Source organism: Dermochelys coriacea, chromosome 9 (assembly GCF_009764565.3).
Source record: "Dermochelys coriacea isolate rDerCor1 chromosome 9, rDerCor1.pri.v4, whole genome shotgun sequence".
NCBI lineage: Eukaryota > Metazoa > Chordata > Testudines > Dermochelyidae > Dermochelys > Dermochelys coriacea.
This window is the reverse complement of record NC_050076.1, coordinates 80024565-80043808: the sequence shown is the minus strand read 5'-3', so window position 1 is coordinate 80043808 and position 19244 is coordinate 80024565. Positions and strand designations below refer to the sequence as shown.

Sequence of the window (19244 nt, the reverse complement as noted above, 5' to 3'; positions counted from 1 at the left end):
TACACCTGGTAATATATTTATTACGTGTTTCACTGTGCAGAAGAAGCTTGAAAACATACGGATCGATACCTCATGAAACAGCATGACTGTGCCTCACCATTCTCTCTCTCTCTATGAATGAAGCAAATCTGTGTGTCACCTCTAGTCCGATGAGTTGGACAAAGAATATCTTTTCTCTTCTTATAATACAGCAGATGTAAAACAAACACATGGTGCAAGAGTCGATGGATGAGTGGGGCGAGCATATTGTGTATGTGCTAAAGGTCTTCTTTTTTTTTTCAGGGTACTAAAAGAAGATCAGAGATTCCGAAAGATGCAAAGATTCAAGATATCATCTCACCTTCTCGCTTGTTCTATAAAATACACTGACATCATCTAGAAAACCTTCTGTCTCTGTCTCTGTCTTTCTCTCTTGAATCATGCCCTCCTGTATCAACGAATGGCTAGCAATAAAGGTTTAATTTTCTAAGGACGCTCCCTACCCTTAAATACAGAGGGGAACAATACTAGGATTTGATTGCTAGCATAGGGCCTAATGCTAGAACTCTTACAAATGCATGTAGGCCCAGGGATTTAAATTCTTATATGGTGCTTACATACCAAGGTGTTAGTCACTCTGTGAATACCATAGATAGATTATAGACACAGACTTCCTGTGTGCACTTGGGTAAGTCACTTAACCTTTCTGTGCTGCAGTTCTCCATCTGTAAAAATGGAGATAACAGCACTTCCCTACCACACAGGGCCATCGTGAGGATAAATACATCAAAGATTGTGAGGCACTCAGGTACTTATATGGCCCTCATTACTATAGTATCAAAGATAGACAGGATGTGTAATATCCTGAAATCACCAGGTGGACTGAGCTATTAAGGACAATCTTACAAACTCTGTTGCACTCAGTGTACAGGTAGTTAGATCTTGGAGAAATGTTCAGTTTTAGCTGTGGAGAAGTTCTTTCTATATGCTGAACAGACCACCAGTACATCTGAATTCTTGCCTGAATCTCTCTGATTGGAATAGCTTCTAGGTAAACAGCTGCTGCCTTCAGGAAAACAAATACAAATATTGCATCGCGAGTTAAATTATTTGTGTGGAACACTCAAATTGTCTGGAACACTATCTTACTCAGGGACATAGCTTTGTCAGTGACAATCTGCTTCACGTACCTCAGATAGTGCTTGCGTGAACAGGCCAGATTCAACAGACTTCACACTGTTGCTGGGCTGGGCAGCTGGCCACAATTTTGGGGGGGAAATAAATGCAATTCATGATTGCTTCTGAAGCTAAAAGTTTTAAGTGAGCTGGAAAGAAAGCTTGAGCAGATACGACTCTGGAATATAGTCACAGAAATAGTTTTATATTATAAAATGAGGAAACTCCCCCCAAAAGTCAAAACTGTTAATCACAGTTCTTCAAGAAACTATAGCCTTACCACTGAAGGTGCAACATGGGGTCTGGATCAACAATCTTGGAAAACTCAAGAAGTTAGTAACAATAAGTAACAAAAAACTTTGTTAAATGTACGTGTCAAATGGGGACTATTGCAAAAAGCTATTGCAAGATACAAAACAACACGTGCTAAAGCATGACAAAGGCATACCCAAGTTCAGACTGCTCCCTTAATTTTCTGCAGCACCTGCCCGTTTGTAAGGTTGGAGCCTGGAATAAAACTAAATATAAGTCAGGTGGAAATGTAAGGGTCTCTTTCTAGTGGCTCTCGTGTGTTAATGTATTTCATTAAAAAAGTTTTATTTAAAAAAATATTTGATGTTGGCAGATCATAGGCCATAATAAACAGCAGTGCAAAGTTACATAAAAACAAGACATTGTGTCAAAACAGTACAGATTTGTGCAATATTTTGCTGTAAAGCTTCTCAAGGCAGCTGGAAGTTGTGCCTTGAAATGAGTCCTCAGCCAAGGCCTGCTTATGTTACTTAAGCCAATCATCCCCTTCACTTACATGGGCCCATTCTTACGAGCGAGACAAGCGGGATTTGCCTTGTATATAGGGTGATGTTTTGTGTGTGGCCCCTCCAGGAGGTACAGAACACACAAGCTCTGCCCCAGGGCCCCAGCAATGCTCTCTTGGAATTCTGGGGGCAAAACCAGCTCCCAGCGTAACTCAAGCAGCGAGGGACCTGCTCTCAGTTCCAGCAGTCCTACGTACATGAATGGGTCTGCCCTAGGTGGTGCCTGCACCAGAGTCATTCTTTCCTGACTTCCTTCCAGCCCCAGCCTGGAAGTCGAAGCAGCCCTGCAGCCCAAGCCCTGCGAGCCCGAATTGGCTGCCACAGGCCAGCCGCGGGTGTCTAATTGCTGTGTAGACATAGGGGCTTTCACAAGCCCTATTTGCTGCTGCAGAGGTGCTAAAAACTAATGACCCGTGTGCACCTCTACTATACTGTCCTGGGGACTCAGCTGGTCCCTTCTAAGCATCACTCACATGACGAGGTGCTGGCAACGGTTCAAGGGGGACCGACAGCAGTGTCTGTGATGTCATGACCAGTACTAGGAGATTCCCCAAACCCTTTCAGAGACAGCGCCTTCAGGCTGCACAGAATGTGGACAAGTTGGGGGTTAGCTGACCTGCCTGCTAGATTCAATGCTTCCTGGTCTATTTAAGGAGGCTTTAAAAACACAGTCACAATGGGTCTGTTACTACCTCTGTCACATCATGGGTTAACACAGTTGTTACCATTTTTCTCCCCTAATGCTGATCACACACTGTACTTTGACACTATCAGGCACGGCTATACAGGTACCCTGCAAGACAAACAATTCAGGCGTGAATTAAAACACCAACAAAGATAAAGTGCAGATAAAGGATTTAAAATAGCAATCAGGCTGCCAGGATCTGCCAAATGGAAAACCTTTTAAATGCGCCAGCGCAGCAGCCCTGAGATCTGGGGCAGAGGGCATGTCAAAGACCCAGGGCCAGAGAGGCCGCATGGAACCAGTGGGAGGGGGAAGAGAGACTTTCCTTCCCTCAAAAATCCACTCCTTAGGTCTAAACTGCAGGAACTTCCCAGTCAGGTGACAGATTCCCCCCTTCTTCTCCTCTGAGGGTTGTGCTATCATTTGCTTTCATGAGACTTTCATATTGACCTTAGTCACCAGCTGTAGAGGCATCTGTCGCCTGCCCTTCGCAGCCAATGAATATCACAAATGTACCACTGAATGGACCTGTTGTTGGCATTGTGATGCTAGGGCCAAATTCTGAGCTCCTTGTTCAGTTCCTACCCATGGCTGACTCAGGAATAACTCCTGCCATAGCCTATGAGAGGTTTGCCCCAGTGAAGACATATGGGTCTGAGCCATGAGGATGCTGATAGGCAGCACTCTGAACGCCACATGCATCCATTCTGAGTGAGAGCCAGAGAGCTAAGACTTAGGCCCTAGGCCATCATTCCCATGAAAAGCCCTTTCCCCCTCCGTTAAAGAATAGAGGACGACCTGGCTCAAGGAAGGGTTTGCTGCGTCCTGGATGTGCCTGGAGGCACAGCACAAATGAGCCCCTCTGGAGCCAATTCCACTTTCTCAACACACGGGTTCTTTATGCTGGGCTCCGGATTTCAGAGCAACTGCAGATAAAACCTAATGCAACAAGTGCAGAAAAAGGATAAGTGGGTAATTAAAGGGAGGAGGAGAAAGGTCCCCAGGGAGCGATGGAGGAAATGGTAACATTTAACTCAGCCCTTAATATAGCTATTGCTTTCCCTTTTATATTTCTGGCATAAGGCTACATTTGGAAGAGAGTGCATCCGGAGAGAAAAAGGAGAGTAAGAAAAGAGTAATAATGGAGAGAAACAGTGCTTTACTCTTTATTCTTCTCCTCTCTCCCCTCTTCTATGAAGCCTTGCAGCTAGAGGACCACAGATCATCCGCTCTTTGCCCTGGATTTAAAGATGGGTCCAATTCCAAATATGAATCTTGGATGCACTCCGCCCCTGGATTTTGTGTCTAAGGCCCATCCCAACGTACACAGTGAGGAGTTATTGAATTGCACTCACACATCAAGTGGGGTCCCTGCTATTTCTTTGTTTCAGTTCATTTAGGGCTCAGTGCAGTCAATGGGAATCTTTCCACTGACTTCACTGGGTATTGGATCAGGCCCCAGTTGCACAGCTCCTATCCCTATATGGAGCTGTGTAAACAACAACGAAGAGTTTATTCACATAGGCTTTCCCAAGAGATGGTATCAAGTCACAAATTCACAGCCAAACTCAAGCTTTTTGAGCTGTCCCTTGTGGATCTGGGTTTGGATTATGAATAGCACAAAGTTTGGGGTTTCCCTATGCAGAGACCAAGAACATGATTATTATGTAGCATAAGAAAATCTGATGGTGGTAAAGGAACTGGAGAAATGCAGGAAAAGCAGGAAAGAACTAATGGAGAGAAGGAAGGGAAAAGAGATGGTAAGGAACTAATCCAAGGAGGCAGATACATTCTGTGTTTAAGAGGACAGCAGATAATACATGCGACCAGTTTTGCAGTGCTGTGTATTAGATAGTTCCTTCCTGGCCTCTCTACTGATCTGCTTGCATTCTGAAGCTGTAATTCTATTGTCTGGATTGTTATACCAATCTGCAGAGCTAGCAGTATTTTTGAGGTCACATCCTGATTTTTGCCTTCGTGACAAGCTCACTAGCACTGCCTGACACCCCGTGGTCTCAGGCTGCAGGTAGTTTCAGGTTGGGGGAGCCCTTTATCAGTTCTGGTTCATGCGGGGTTTGCACCCTGAGGGCTGGGTTTTGGGTCTGGAGTTTGAGCAATCCAAACATTCAAAGTGACACTCAGGTGAAGTTACCAATCTTTGCCTGGTTTCAAATCTGAAACTGCTGCATTCCATGTGTTGTCCACCCAAAAACCATAAACTAACCCCAGTCAGCCCAAAACTCAGCCCCAGCCTCAATCCAAATTCAGCCCTGGCTTTCCCCAAAACATTATGCTGCTGTCACGTAGAGGAACCAAGTTAGAGACTTGCATTCCTCTCCTGATTCCCAGAGCCAGGATCAAACGGAGTGGGTTAGAAACAAACTCAACCACGAGCAATTGTTAAACAGAAGTATGGTCTAATGGACTCAGCATTGGTCTGGGAGCCACACAGACCTGAATTCTCGGTCTGGCCCTGACTTCCCCTTATTGCGTGGTCTCGAGCAAATCATTTGACTTCTCTGCACTTCAGTCATTCCATTTGTAGAATGGTGATGCTACTGACCTACTTCACAGGAAGTTGTGATGATTAAATTATTGTTTCTCCAAGAGTAGAAAGCACCATATATAATCATCTCAGTGTACAGTTCCCTAGCACAGTTTTCCATCTCCCGGGCCTTTAGCCAGATTTTCCTGGACTTAAAACAAACACTAGAACTCTACATTGCAAAGGCAGATATGTGACTTGTGGGACCTGTTTCTTTCCCGTCAGAAAATCTTTCCCCTCAGATCAGAATCCTGAGCTGGTTTTGAGTTATATTAAGCTTATACTTAAGTTCAATAAATCTTAACACTTAACACTTAACAATAAACACTTAGTTCAATAAATCAATTACCCAACAGAATCCTCTCACTTGGTGAAACGTTCCCTTAATTCCCACATCCCCCCAAAATAAAATGGATAATGCAACAAGTAAATACAAAACCAGCAGCACAGATACAGGACCAGAATGTGCAGCCCCTGGGAGGGACGTCGTCTTACACAGAGTCCTTTGGGACCCTTGGCATGTACCCCTGCCCTCAGGGTCTGGGTATCCCCTTTTGGCCCAGGTACCTGTCTGGCACACGTGCTCAGACTCATATACAACATGCTCATATAATACACACATCCCTCCCGCTATTAACAGCAAGTTACTCGCTGTTGAGGTGTGATAGGCTGCTCCAAAACCAAATCATTTGAAGGAAGATGCTAATAAAAAGCTATTTGATTTAGGGGAATGGGGGGGGGGGAAGGCACCCTGGCCTTCTCACTGGGTTCAATATCTTTCTGCTCTCCCCATCACAGGTGGCGACAGGGAAAAGTTTCTATGGTCATTGGTAAACAGTAAAACAACAAATCACAATAAAACTGGCACACTGAAAAACTTCTGGTTTTGCCACCTTATCCTTTTCTAAAATCCAGCTTTAAGGGTCCCTTTATCATCCTTTCTTTGTCCACTCTGGCCACAAAACCTTATACCTGTGTCTGTCAGCTCACCTTAAGACAATGAAATTAACATGGCTTCTCGATCTGCTCTCATTCAAATCTAACATCTTTCTTCCTGTTGGACAAGCAACAGAATTGTAACTTGCCATTGTTTCTCCTTCCCCCTCAGACTCCAGGTAACATGGAAGCCCAGAACAGATGACAGAACTGACAGAGGTATGCACAGGCATACAGACACAAAGACATTCTGCTTCAACTAAAGAACTGATGCATCAAGGAAATAAGGAGACACCAACAGTGGTGCAGATTTTGACAGAAATTGGCATTCCGCTCTCCAGGCTATCCATCCATCCCAGTTAACATGTGCTAGATCTACCCCCAAAACCTTCATTCACAAAACCCACAATCAAACATTTTGATTTTCTCCCCACTTTGAATAAAGGAAACTGCAAGCACGGACACTTACTTGTAACAGCTTGGAAAAGAGAAGGCAGAATAATGAGGAAAAGCTTCATGCCAGCAGCTCTTGCGACTATAATCCCAGGCTAGAAAAGATTGATACGTCTTCTGGGTTACTGTAAAGCAATAAGAGGAAGGGGAGGAGAGGAGGGAATTCTGGAGAAGATGTGGCTCTTCTTCTGCTAATATGTGCACATGTGCTCTGCTCTCCCAGAACTGCACACACCAGCCCAGGAGATGCTGCAGGCTCCTCTATGCAAGGTGCTGGTGGCCTCCATCAAGCCACATTTCTTCCTGCGCCCCACACTAGTGAAAGTGGCAAGCGGCCCCAGGACCAGAAGATATTTGCAGTTCCTCTCACCCTCACATTTAAGTTTGCGGGGGCGAGGGTGGGAATAATCTTCCTTCACCACGGGAGTTAGCTGGTTGACTTTTTTCCCCCACTTGCCCCTGGCTCACCTACCTCGAGGGAAATGGCACATGAACCTGAGAGGATCTGGCTTAAAATGCAGAAGGCTCAATTGCTTTGTTTCACTTGCCTCTGCTGAGGAGGATTCCAAAGGCAAACAACCCTTTAGTCCTTGCTGCGTGTCTGCTGATTCACATGGTTGTGCAGTTGAGGGGAGCTGAGTCTCTGAGTGGCTTCCCTGCAGGATGCCCAGGTCCTGACTAGGAGATGAGAGGAGGGGGTGATTTTTTTCAATGGTACAGTGAGGACCTGGTAAGAGGGCCCTCTGCTGGACATGACTTCTAACGAACACTGCTTCAGATCAGCAATTTTCTCTCTTCCATCCGGTTGGTCTACACAGACAGTTGTACTGCTTTACCTATAACAGATGAGTGAAGTGGTACAACCATCCTAGCATGGACTCAGTTATATCCATATAAAATTGCTTATACCAGTATGGCTATTCCCATAGTGGAGGAGGAATTAACCCCTTTATTCTGATATCTCTGGTTTCACACTAGCAGACATACTAGGACAGGGGTGGGCAAACCTTTTGGCCTGAGGGCCACATCGGGGTTCCAAAACTGTATGGAGGGCTGGGTAGGGAAGGCTGTGCCTCCCCAAACAGCCTGGCCCCTGCCCCCATCCTCCCCCTGACTGCCCTCCTCAGAACCTATACCCCATCCAACCATGCCCTGCTCCTGTCCCCTGACTGCCCGCCAGGACCCCCTGCCCCTTATCCAACCCCCCCGCTCTCCGCCCCCTTACCATGCCACTCAGAGCATCAGGACTGCCACGCTGCCCAGCCGGAGCCAGCCCGCCGCCGCGCTGCCCAGCAGGAGCTCACAGCCCTGCCTCCCAGAGCGCTGGCGGCATGGCAAGCTGAGGCTGCGGGGGTGGGGGTGAGCCTCCCCGGCCGGGAGCTCAAGGGCCAGGCAGGATGGTCCCGTGGGCTGGATGTGGCCCACTGGCCATAGTTTGCCCATCTCTGTACCTATCCTCTGTACTAGGATAACTAACTGTAAAATTTCACACACACACACCCCCAACTGAAACAATAGTTACCCTGCTATAAAACTTGTGTGTAAACCAGGCCTTAGAGATGGATTCCAGCTAGTGCTGGGGAAAATAGCAGCAGTGCATGGTTTGCTCAAAGAAAGATGCCTGGTTTTGAATTCATGAAACTTTTGAGCATCTGTAGCATTTCCTGCAAACTGCTTCGCATTTGTGAAAAGATGTCTCGGGTTCTGAGCCCAGCACTGGCAGCCAGCCTGGGCTGAGCTCTATTCTTGCCTTTGCCACTAGCTTCAATAATAAGGTTCATGTATAGAGAAATTTATATACATTGCTTATTTATGGCTCATAAGACCCCAATGGACTGGTAGTGACAGCTGACTTCTGGGACTTGTGCCTCCGGATCTGTGAGGCGATTGCTGGGTGGAGATTGCTGGGGATGATGAAGCAGAGAAATTGTAGTACTATATAGGGGCTGGAGTAGAGATGTAACCAGAAATCAGGCCTCTCTCCATAGCCACTGCTTATCTTCCTGCCTGCTGTAACAACCTCCTAATGGGCCAGGTTATTCTCGATGGGCACAGGACCACACTGGAAACAGCATGGAGTTGTACCATCCTTGGGGAGCTCTGGGATGGATTATGCCTCAGGTCTCCTGCACACATCACGTTACATCATACTCCATTTTCCATGGGCTCACTTTCTCTCCTCCCCTCATTCCTCCCTTTTGGGCCTGCTAGTTCCCTTGGGAGCCCTAAGAGACAGCTGTCTCTCTGCACATAGAAGTCACAATTGTGCCTGGTCTTTGCAGGAGGAGGAAGTGGGGAGAGACTGGCAAGGTTCTTTGCGCCTTCCTCCGTGCACCAACAAAAGGGCCAGGCACTCACTTCCTCAGTGAAAGGAATAGGGTAGCAATCAAGGCTCTGGACAGGTGTCCAGCAGAACTGAAGACAAGACAGATTAGGTTCCTGATGCTCCCATTACTGTAACTGTCCCCATTCTCAAAAAGAAAAGGAGTACTTGTGGCACCTTAGAGACTAACAAATTTATTTGAGCATAAGCTTTCGTGAGCTACAGCTGTAGCTCACGAAAGCTTATGCTCAAATAAATTTGTTAGTCTCTAAGGTGCCACAAGTACTCCTTTTCTTTTTGCGAATACAGACTAACATGGCTGCTACTCTGAAACCTGTCCCCATTCTGTAGCTGTAGGGGGTGCCACTCCTGGGTGGCCCACCCTGATCAACGTCTCTTCCATCTTTCCCTCAAAGCAAATCCCTGTACCAAGGTGACCTTAAAATGGCAAAGAAATCAACCAGCCATCACTCAGGTACTGGTATCTTGAAGGACAGTGCTTGTCAATGGAATTGATACACTATGTACAGTATCTTGTCACAATCTGCCTTCCATCCTTCCTGGACATAGACCCATTCGCAGAAAAATATGCAGGAAGAAAACCTCTCTTCAGCCTGCTTGTGCATCTGTTTCAGTCACTGGGGGCAGGAGCAGGCCCCTAGTCTTCTATTGAATCATAGAATCATAGAATATCAGGGTTGGAAGGGACCTCAGGAGGTCATCTAGTCCAACCCCCTGCTCAAAGCAGGACCAATCCCCTACTAAATCATCCCAGCCAGGGCTTTGTCAAGCCTGACCTGAAAAACTTCTAAGGAAGGAGATTCCACCACCTCCCTAGGTAACGCATTCCAGTGCTTCACCGCCCTCCTAGTGAAAAATATCCAATATTTTCCTAATATCCAACCTAAACCTCCCCCACTGCAACTTGAGACCATTACTCCTTGTTCTGTCATCTGCTACCACTGAAAACAGTCTAGATCCATCCTCTTTGGAACCCCCTTTCAGGTAGTTGAAAGCAGCTATCGAATCCCCTCTCATTCTTCTCTTCCGCAGACTAAACAATCCCAGTTCCCTCAGCCTCTCCTCATAAGTCATGTGTTCCAGTCCCCTAATCACTTTTGTTGCCCTCCGCTGGACGTTTTCCAATTTTTCCACATCCTTCTTGTAGTGTGGGACCCAAAACTGGACACGGAACTCCAGATGAGGCCTCATCAATATCGAATAGAGCAGAACGATCACATCCCTCAATCTGCTGGCAATGCCCCTACTTATACATCCCAAAATGCCATTGGCCTTCTTGGCAACAAGGGCACACTGTTGACTCATATCCAGCTTCTTGTCCACTGTAACCCCTAGGTCCTTTTCTGCAGAACTGCTGCCTAGACATTCGGTCCTTAGTCTGTAGCAGTGCATGGGATTCTTCCTTCCTAAGTGCAGGACTCTGCACTTGTCCTTGTTGAACCTCATCAGATTTCTTTTGGCCCAATCCTCTAATTTGTCTAGGTCCCTCTGTATCCTATCCCTACCCTCCAGTGTATCTATCTCTCCTCCCAGTTTAGTGTCATCGGCAAACTGGCTGAGGGTGCAATCCACACCATCCTCCAGATCATTTATGAAGATATTGAACAAAACCGGCCCAAGGACCGACCCTTGGGGCACTCCACTTGATACCGGCTGCCAAGTAGACGTGGAGCCATTGATCACTACCCGTTGAGCCCGACAATCTAGCCAACTTTCTATCCACCTTATAGTCCGTTCATCCAGCCATACTTCTTTAACTTGCTGGCAAGAATACTGTGGCAGACCGTGTCAAAAGCTTTGCTAAAGTCAAGGAACAACACGTCCACTGCTTTCCCCTCATCAACAGAGCCAGTTATCTCAACACAGAAGGCAATGAGATTAGTCAGGCATGACTTGCCCTTGGTGAATCCATGCTGACTGTTCCTGATCACTTTCCTCTCCTCTAAATGCTTCAGAATTGATTCCTTGAGGACCTGCTCCATGATTTTTCCAGGGACTGAGGTGAGGCTGACTGGCCTGTAGTTCCCAGGATCCTCCTTCTTCCCTTTTTTTAAAGATGGGCACTACATTAGCCTTTTTCCAGTCGAAAGATTTCACAGTAGCTTTTCCTTTGATATTAACATTGTGAGCTTTTATGATGCAGTATTAAGATAACTACAGTAACAGGTAAATTTTGATCTATCAGCAGCCAAGGTACAGGCTTTGTTTATAATTTAGCCATGTTACTTTGTCCATCTCTAGCATCTTCCATTCTATGGTCCCAATACACTTCACAAACCTTAATGACTGAGCCTCACAACAACCCCTAGCAGGCAATCTGAGTTTTCCAAGTGGACTAGCTGAGGCAAAGAGATGCAAAGAAACTTGCTCAAGGTCAGACAGCAAATGCCTGCTAGTGTCGGGATTAGAACCCAGCAGTCCAATCTACACAAGTTGCTGCTCTAACCCCCTAGGTCAAAACATTTCTAAGAAATGTCTGCTTCCTTGGCCTTTCCCCTTTTTAGTGGGAAAGTCACAAGGGCTGATATCTTTCAAATGCCACCCATTTAAGGCATGGCCCACTGTAAATTGTGCAGATTTTTGTGAGTTTTTGCGGCACACAAACACTTTCTCACAGAACCAATGAAATTGTTACAGTTTTGACACTGAAATCATGCTCACTGTGCAGTCTGAGTTAATCCCTCCCTGAAATGAATGGGCAGACGCCTCTCTGCATTAGTTACACTCAGTTCACGTCTTTCAGCAGTTTCTCTACAATCATAACACCTAGATACTTGCTTTCTATTTTACATGACAGCTAAGATTCTGGAGAACAGGGGGCAACTGCTTCAGAGAGGTACCAGTGAGGTGTGTATAGGCATGTACCTGCTGTTTCCAAGCTCTGGGACGTGTCCTGTTTGAAATCAAGGTGAACCGTATCAGCACAAATCTGTTGCACTAGTGTGAATCGTGTCTGTATTGTTGTTTTGCACTGGAGCAGTTATTCCAGTGGCTAACAATCTAATGTCGATAAGGCCACCATGTAGACTGGTGCCATTAGAAATTGAGCAAACAAAATTGGCATGTGAAGGTGGGATCAAAAAACAGTTTGCAGCTGGTTGAACAATGACAACATTTATTCACAGCTCTATTAGACTGAAGGGCAAAATTCATGAAATACACTTTTCTCCAAACGTTATTCAACTCTCTGTAGAGCCAGCTGACTAAAGACCAAAATTAGCCAGGAATGGTTTATACACAACAAAAACATGGCAGATAAATGATTTGGAAAAGAATAACCAAACCAGCTTTAGCAAAAGGTAAAGGAGAGGGAAGGCAATACTGACACTTCTTATCCTGAGGAGCCTCCTCCACTGGTGTCATTCAGGTTTCTATCTAATCTAATCTAATCTAATCTAATCTAATCTATGGGTTTTATACTGATGCCCCTCACCTAGTGTCTGAGCATGTTCCACATAAAATCAATAGCAAAAGCAAAGAGTGGACTCTAGAGCGGACTCTGTGGAGTCTCTGGATCACCTCCTTTTTTAGGGCAAAGCCGCAAAAACTCTGGTTGGGGTATTTTTGGGTTTGTTGCAGTGTGAGGGTTTTTTGAGGGGTGCAGGGGTGCAATACACTTGCAGTCATTCTGAGTCCTGGCAATATTAGTTCATAAAGAAAAACAATCTTCAAGCGACATTGCTTTGACTCTGCTGTTCCAAAAGTGCAGCATGGTCAAAGCTGTGTGTAAAACTTCCCTGATTTACAGATCACTATTTACATGAAATAATACCCAGCCTGACATAACACCTCCCCCCTCATGAGACCCCAGCCAATGGGCTTCTGCTGCATGCAAAGAAGTCCAATGAATTGCTAATTGCAATTTGCATGGCAACACATTTCCTCCTTTATCTCCAATTTTAAAGGAATGATATCCCTGGAAGAAGACTTCCCCCCTTACTTCCCTCTGATATTGACTAGGTCAATCATTCTTAGGGCAATATGATAAGGAAGCAGAGAGGAGCTTTCAAAGGTCCAGGCATAAAATGTGTATGGCTCTATATCAAATTTATTTAAAATCTAAGAGTACTTTGAAGCTAAAAACTGACCAGGGATGAGAATGCAGCAGGGGAAAAAACATAGAGAATCAAAATGTTTCTTTTTCAAACAGAAACTAAAGCAGTTTCTTTCTTTCTTGGGAAAGCAGTTGTGTTTCCCTGGGATGGAGAACTTTTAAGAACCATTTTTAAATGGTTTAGCCTGGTGAAAATTCTTTAGAGAAGAGGAGTGTAAATTTCATTCTCTTTGTGGAGGTTTCAGATTTACACCATCAAAGCTAAAAGCTTGGATTGCAGTACTAGAAGCTGGATTGGGGCTTGATATCACAGGGCAAGCTGGCTTTTCATCACTACACAATGAAGTTCAAACCCTGAAACACTGGGGACCCTGCACTAGGATCTCAAAATGACAGATATTATCAGCTGCTTAAACTTCAAAACCACAGCTACTTATTTAAAAGACAAATCAAAAATCCAAAATGAAAATCCATGTTGAGGGTTCACAAAACACGATGATGCTTCAACCCCGTAATTCCCAGGGACCCAGCAGTGTGACGTGTGATTAGCTATTAGGCTGTGAGGAAAGCTTCCTGATTACACATGGGAAGGTAAAATACAAGGATCTTGTAAAGAGAAAATTCTCAGTGTCTGGCTGAAATGAAATCCTGTGAGTGTGCAGCCTGCTGCAAAAATAACACAAAAATAATACAGAGGCCTGTGCTGCAAAAATAACACAAAAATGGCAGAATTAGTGCAGAATGAATGTTATGAAAACACTTCAGGGTCTGGTATGTCAGACATCTGCATGGAGTTACACAGATGCAGCATCGCATGCAACATCAAAGAAGAATCCATCACTCAAAGTTACACCACCACCATATTCCAAGTTGGGGCTGAGCTACAGAAATTGGATCCAGACTTTTAATTCTCCTAAGATCAGGGGTGTTTGGAATTTTGGTTTGGTTCAAGAACAGACAAAACTGGAATGGGATCAAATTTTGGCTTGTGAAATTCCACCAAAGATTTGAGGGTTCCTAGTCGGGATTTTGACATGGACCTCTCCTCTCCAGGGAGCTACAGAATCAGAAATAAGAGAGAGGCTCATCTCCGATTAGGTCTGATCTATAGAGAACTGGGAAACTTCAGGTTTATTTGTATTAAAGAATTTGTGACTCAGTTTCCTTTCTCATTTTGTATTGTCACCCAAAAGGACAAAGGAGTTAATTTCTTTCTCTTCTGATGAGGGAGATCTGGAGATGAGACCCAGAAAGCATGGAAACGTCGAAGACTGTTACATTGACATGTGCCAGATGCTATGGTTACAGGGGCTGTTCACAGACTTCGGTGTCGATAAGTATGATATGTATCTTTGTGTTCCTGGCTTGCTGGGTGGCTTGCCTGTGGAATCTGGAACCACTGGGGAGAGATTAAGGCAGAGTCCCAATGACAGTTATGCAGATACCCAGCCCTTTCGAGTGTTGCTCTCTGGGGAAAGTGACAATGAGGAGTTTTACCTGTTTCAGGAGACCAGGGGAACAAAGCCTGTGACATATCAGGCTGAAACAACTCAAGGTTGACTCTCACTTGATTTAAGATCTGACATGAGACTTTAACCAAGAGGGCAGAGACCTGCTGGATGGGTTTGAAGCAGCATTCGCGTCATGCTGGAACACTCCAGGACATCATTCCAGCACTTTTTTGGGGAGCTGGAATGGCCTCTTGTGGTGTTTCCAGCACTGCCGGTACTTTTTCGTTCTGATATTTAGAGTGCTGCGCTCACCCACAGGTCTGAAGGATTCTGAAATCTACAGGGTCTCCATGTAGAAAATGAAAAATGGCTGGTAAACTTAGCATGTTTGTAGACTGTTTATTGTTTTATGATGTTTTTCTTTGTTTTATGATGTTTACTCTGTACTGTTTAGGTCCCAAATATGTGGTTTGTGAAAGCTGGCTGCTTGCCCGTAAACTTGGCCTAGCCTCTGGGAGATAACAAACAGCAACTGCTGAACTCAGCCATCCTAAAATGATTACTGTGAAGGGCAGGAGGAACTGCAGCCTAAATCCCTGGTTTGAAGGGAGAGACATGCAGGTTCCTGCCCTGAGAAAGGAGCTGGCTGGAGCTGGAGACCTGTTTGCAGTGCCCTCAAGGAGGCCACAAAGGGCTCAGATGTGCCGTGTGTCCTAACTCTACATTTTCAAGTACTTTCTTCAATGTAGTTTTAAATATCCCTGTGATGCTGGCAGGCCAGGTGCCAGCTCATGCCAAGGTCTCCATGTCTCCAATGAACTTTGACACACACATAACTGGAATCAGTCTGGCTCACCTATGTGTTAGTATTGGTAAAATAGGTACTAGAATGATAAGAATGTATTTAGTGTTTAGGCTTTAATAATTGCAGCCATTCACAAGCATTCAATAATCTCATTTACAACATTGTATCCCACCGTGTAAAGTAATATTTGAGCAGCTGTTTCAGGATCCTCTGTGACTGTGTAAATCAGGAGACAGAAAAGAGACATTAATTAGGGTGAAAGCCTGATCTTCAACAGGTTTCAGAGTAGCAGCCGTGTTAGTCTGTATTCGCAAAAAGAAAAGGAGTACTTGTGGCACCTTAGAGACTAACAAATTTATTTGAGCATAAGCTTTCGTGAGCTTCCGAATGCATCTGATGAAGTGAACTGTAGCTCACAGAAGCTGATGCTCAAATAAATTTGTTAGTCTCTAAGGTGCCACAAGTACTCCTTGATCTTCAACAGAAGGTGTTATGCCCTTCCCAAAAGGAAAGACCCATAGATACCCAACAGACTATTGTGGCACATTGCACCTGGAATTTCCCTACGTAGCATCAACATGGGGACAAAAGACTTTTGTTGTTATTCTGCCTCCTACCCATGAAGATGAATCATGCAAAGTACTTTTCCCATCAGCTGAATGTTGCAGCCAAAAACATGTGAGAAAAAAGGAATAAACCCCTAATAAACAGGAACTATTACCTCTATGCTGCTTAGACTTTGGGGGGCAAGGTGTTTCTAGGCATAAGCAAGAGATCCCCAGCTACTTAGCCTGGATTAGCCCTAAGGGACATATAGAGCTTGCTTATTATACAAGCTTCTATTATCTCTTGAAACTTAAGACTGTAACTCATTTGTGTATCAATGTTTGCCTGCTTTAACTTTGTAAATAACTCTCCTTTCCTTTTCTTATTTAATAAATCTTTATAGAGTTTATTATAGGATTGTCTACAAGTATAGTCGGGGGGATAGCTCAGTGGTTTGAGCACTGGCCTGTTAAACCCAAGGTTGTGAGTTCAATCCTTGAGGGGGCCATTTAGGGATCTGGGGCAAAAAAAATTGGAGATTGGTCCTTCTTTGAGCAGGGGGTTGGACTAGATGACCTCCTGAGGTCCCTTCCAACCCTGATATTCTATGATAGTCTTTAGGTGAGATCTAAGGTGCAACTGACCTGGGGCAAGTGATTGGTCCCTTGGGGCTGGGAGTAATCTGAATATTGCTGTGATGCTTGGTGTAAAGGGACCAGCTATCACAAAGGTACACTCACCTGGGTGGCAAGATAAATCAGAGACCCAAGAGGACTGTCTGTGACTCCATGCTTGGGCTATTATAATGACTGAGAAGTTGACATTTGATAATTGATTGGTGAAATCTAAGTACAGAACTTATAACCAATTTGGGGTTTGTGCCCTGGTTCCTAACAGTCTGCCCTGAGGTTCGTACCAACACACTAGAGTCACTGCTGGCTGCATTACACTCCCAAGCAATGGGGCTTCTGCTCCTTCCTTTGGGGATCCTAACCGATGTTGGTGACTACATATGTTTTCTGACAGTAAGCCTAAATTTCCCTCTTATTTATTTCATCCTATTTCTTCCAGTTGCATACTTGTGGGACCCCACCCTTAGTGTTTTTACCCCCCACATCACAGGCACCAACTCCGTAGGTGTTCCAGGGCAGGGCTGGAGCACGCACTGAAAAAAAATTAGGGGGTGCTTAGCACCTACCGGCAGACAGCTCCCCCTCCTCCCCCCAGCACCTCCCCCCACCAGCAGCCCCGCTGATCAACTCCTCCCCCTCCCTCCCAGCGCCTCCCGCCCGCTGTGATCATTGTTCCGCGACATGCAGGAGGTGCTGGGGAGGAGCAGGGATGCGGCGTGCTCGGGGGAGGGACAGAACTGGGTGGGAAGAGGCGGGGCGGGGACAGAGAGGGGCAGGAAGAGGTGGCGTGGGAGCTTGAGGGAAGGGGTGGAGTGGGGGTGTGCCTGGGGCTGCGTGGGGGTTGAGCATCCCCGGGGAAAGTTGGAAGCTGGCATCTGTGCCCCAAATAGTTATAGATCTCTCTATCCCCCACCACTCATCACTTACACGTGCCTGTAATTTTTGTGTGCATGGCATCCACACAGAGAGACGAAGATACAAACACATTACTTTTGCTGGAGGTTTGCAATGTAGCTCGACTTCATTTCTTAAAATTCAGAACGATAACACATAAGAACCCCCGAACGGAGAGACAAAGCAAGCTGCTCCCTAAAGCCGAGACATGACTCACCCCACCTTCTAGGCTGGCTCTGGGCAGGAGGACTCCTTTTGCACACTTCCCTGCAAATCCCCCCAGTCTGCAAGCAGGACTGGGAAACCCCTTACAAATTAAAGTGATAGCTTGTAATTTTATCAATACCACACAGTAATCTTTTCTCATAAGTGCTCCCTCCAGTCACAATCATTCATGTTGCTTTTCTTTAAAGTTTCTTTAATTTGTTGACTTCTTTTGTAGTGATACATTAAGGCTGCACCTGTTAGACATGGGCTTTGCATAATGCTACTGTTTACTCCAGGAACTAAAACGTTAATGATCTCTGAGTCTATTGCACTTGGGTCAACAAAAACATGGGGTGTCTGTTGAAGTCCTGTTGACTGGAATTGTGAGCATGTGGGGGGGGGGGGGAAGATGCTTCATTGCAGCTAATGCTCTACCCTGCACCTGTGTCTGTCTACAGAAGAGCTCAGATGAGAGCTGCTCCAAAGGCATTTAAGCTGATAAAATGCTGTTATTTCTATTATGCCATGGAAATCTTTGCATTATTTAATAAATCAAGCATTTTGTTGGAAATCCAGCTGGGTGCTTTGTGATTCTTTAATGCACAACAGGATTTGCATTAAACTCTTCTCTGCCTCTTATTGATTCTTCCCCTGCAGTAGTTCCAAAATCCATTCTCTTTCTTCTCCAGCCCTATGGCAATAACCATAATCTCTCACACTGACTACTGCAACCTCCTGAAATTATGCCTGAATGCTGGACATTTTGCACACATACACTAAACGCTTTGTACATACCAAACTTTGACAGCCTGGCTCAGTGTGTCTAATGCAGGGGTGGGCAAACTTTTTGGCCCAAGGGCCACATCAGGGATGTGAAACAGTATGGAAGGCCGGGTTGGGAAGGCTGTGCCTCCGCAAACAGCCTGGCCCCCACCCCTATCCGCCCCCTGACTGCCCCCCTCAGAATCCCTGACCCATCCAACCCCCCCTACTCCTTGACTCCTGACCGCCCCCTCCGAGGACCCCCAACCCCTAACCACACCCCCGGGACCCCATGCCCTATCCAACCCCCCCTGCTCCTTGTCCCCTGACTGCCCTGACTCCGTCCACACCCCCCACACCCTGAAAGGTCCCTGAACCATCCAACCCCCACTTCTTGTCCCCTGACTGCCCCCTCCCTGGGGACCCCCGCCCCAACTGCCGCCCAGGACCCCACCCCCTATCCAACCCCCCCTGCTCCCTGTCTCCTGACTCCCCCCCCCCCCCAGAACCTCCGCCTCATCTAACCGCACCCTGTCCCCTGACTGTCTTCCAGGACCTCCTGCCCCCCTCTCCTCTCTCCCCCCTCCCCTTTCCATGCCACTCAGAGTGGCAGAACTGGCTTATTGGAAAGCCTGGGAGGTGGGCGGGCGCAAGCGGCGCTGCCCGTGCAACGGCGTAGCTGCAGGGGAGGGGGAATAGCATGGGAGGGGCCGGGGCCTGGCCTTCCTGGCTGGGAGCTCAGGGGCTGGGCAGGACGGGCCCGCAGGCTATAGTTTGCCCACCTCTGGTCTAACATATTGCTTGGCTTTACAGAATGGATGCAGAGATTTCTGTCTTTCTACTTGTTCTGTACAGAACTGAACACATATACTTACTAAAGTCACGATGCAGTAAAGAAGCAAAGAACTTCCCTGTTGGCTTTGGAAAAAGAATGGAGCAGGTTTGCCACTGTGAGAG

General features: G+C 46.1%; 1 protein-coding gene across 1 annotated transcript in view; it reads right to left on the bottom strand.

The window, feature by feature from the left end:
• Positions 1-19244, bottom strand: part of LOC119861905 (relaxin receptor 1-like) — a 54645-nt gene extending 35401 nt beyond the window's left edge. The window contains exons 1-2 of the mRNA XM_043492037.1: positions 19163-19244; positions 6609-7428 (exon numbers count right to left, since the gene is read on the bottom strand). Of these exons, the coding sequence (XP_043347972.1) occupies positions 6609-6657 (49 nt within the window). The 5' untranslated portion in view covers positions 6658-7428; positions 19163-19244. The remainder of the gene's footprint in view (positions 1-6608; positions 7429-19162) is intronic.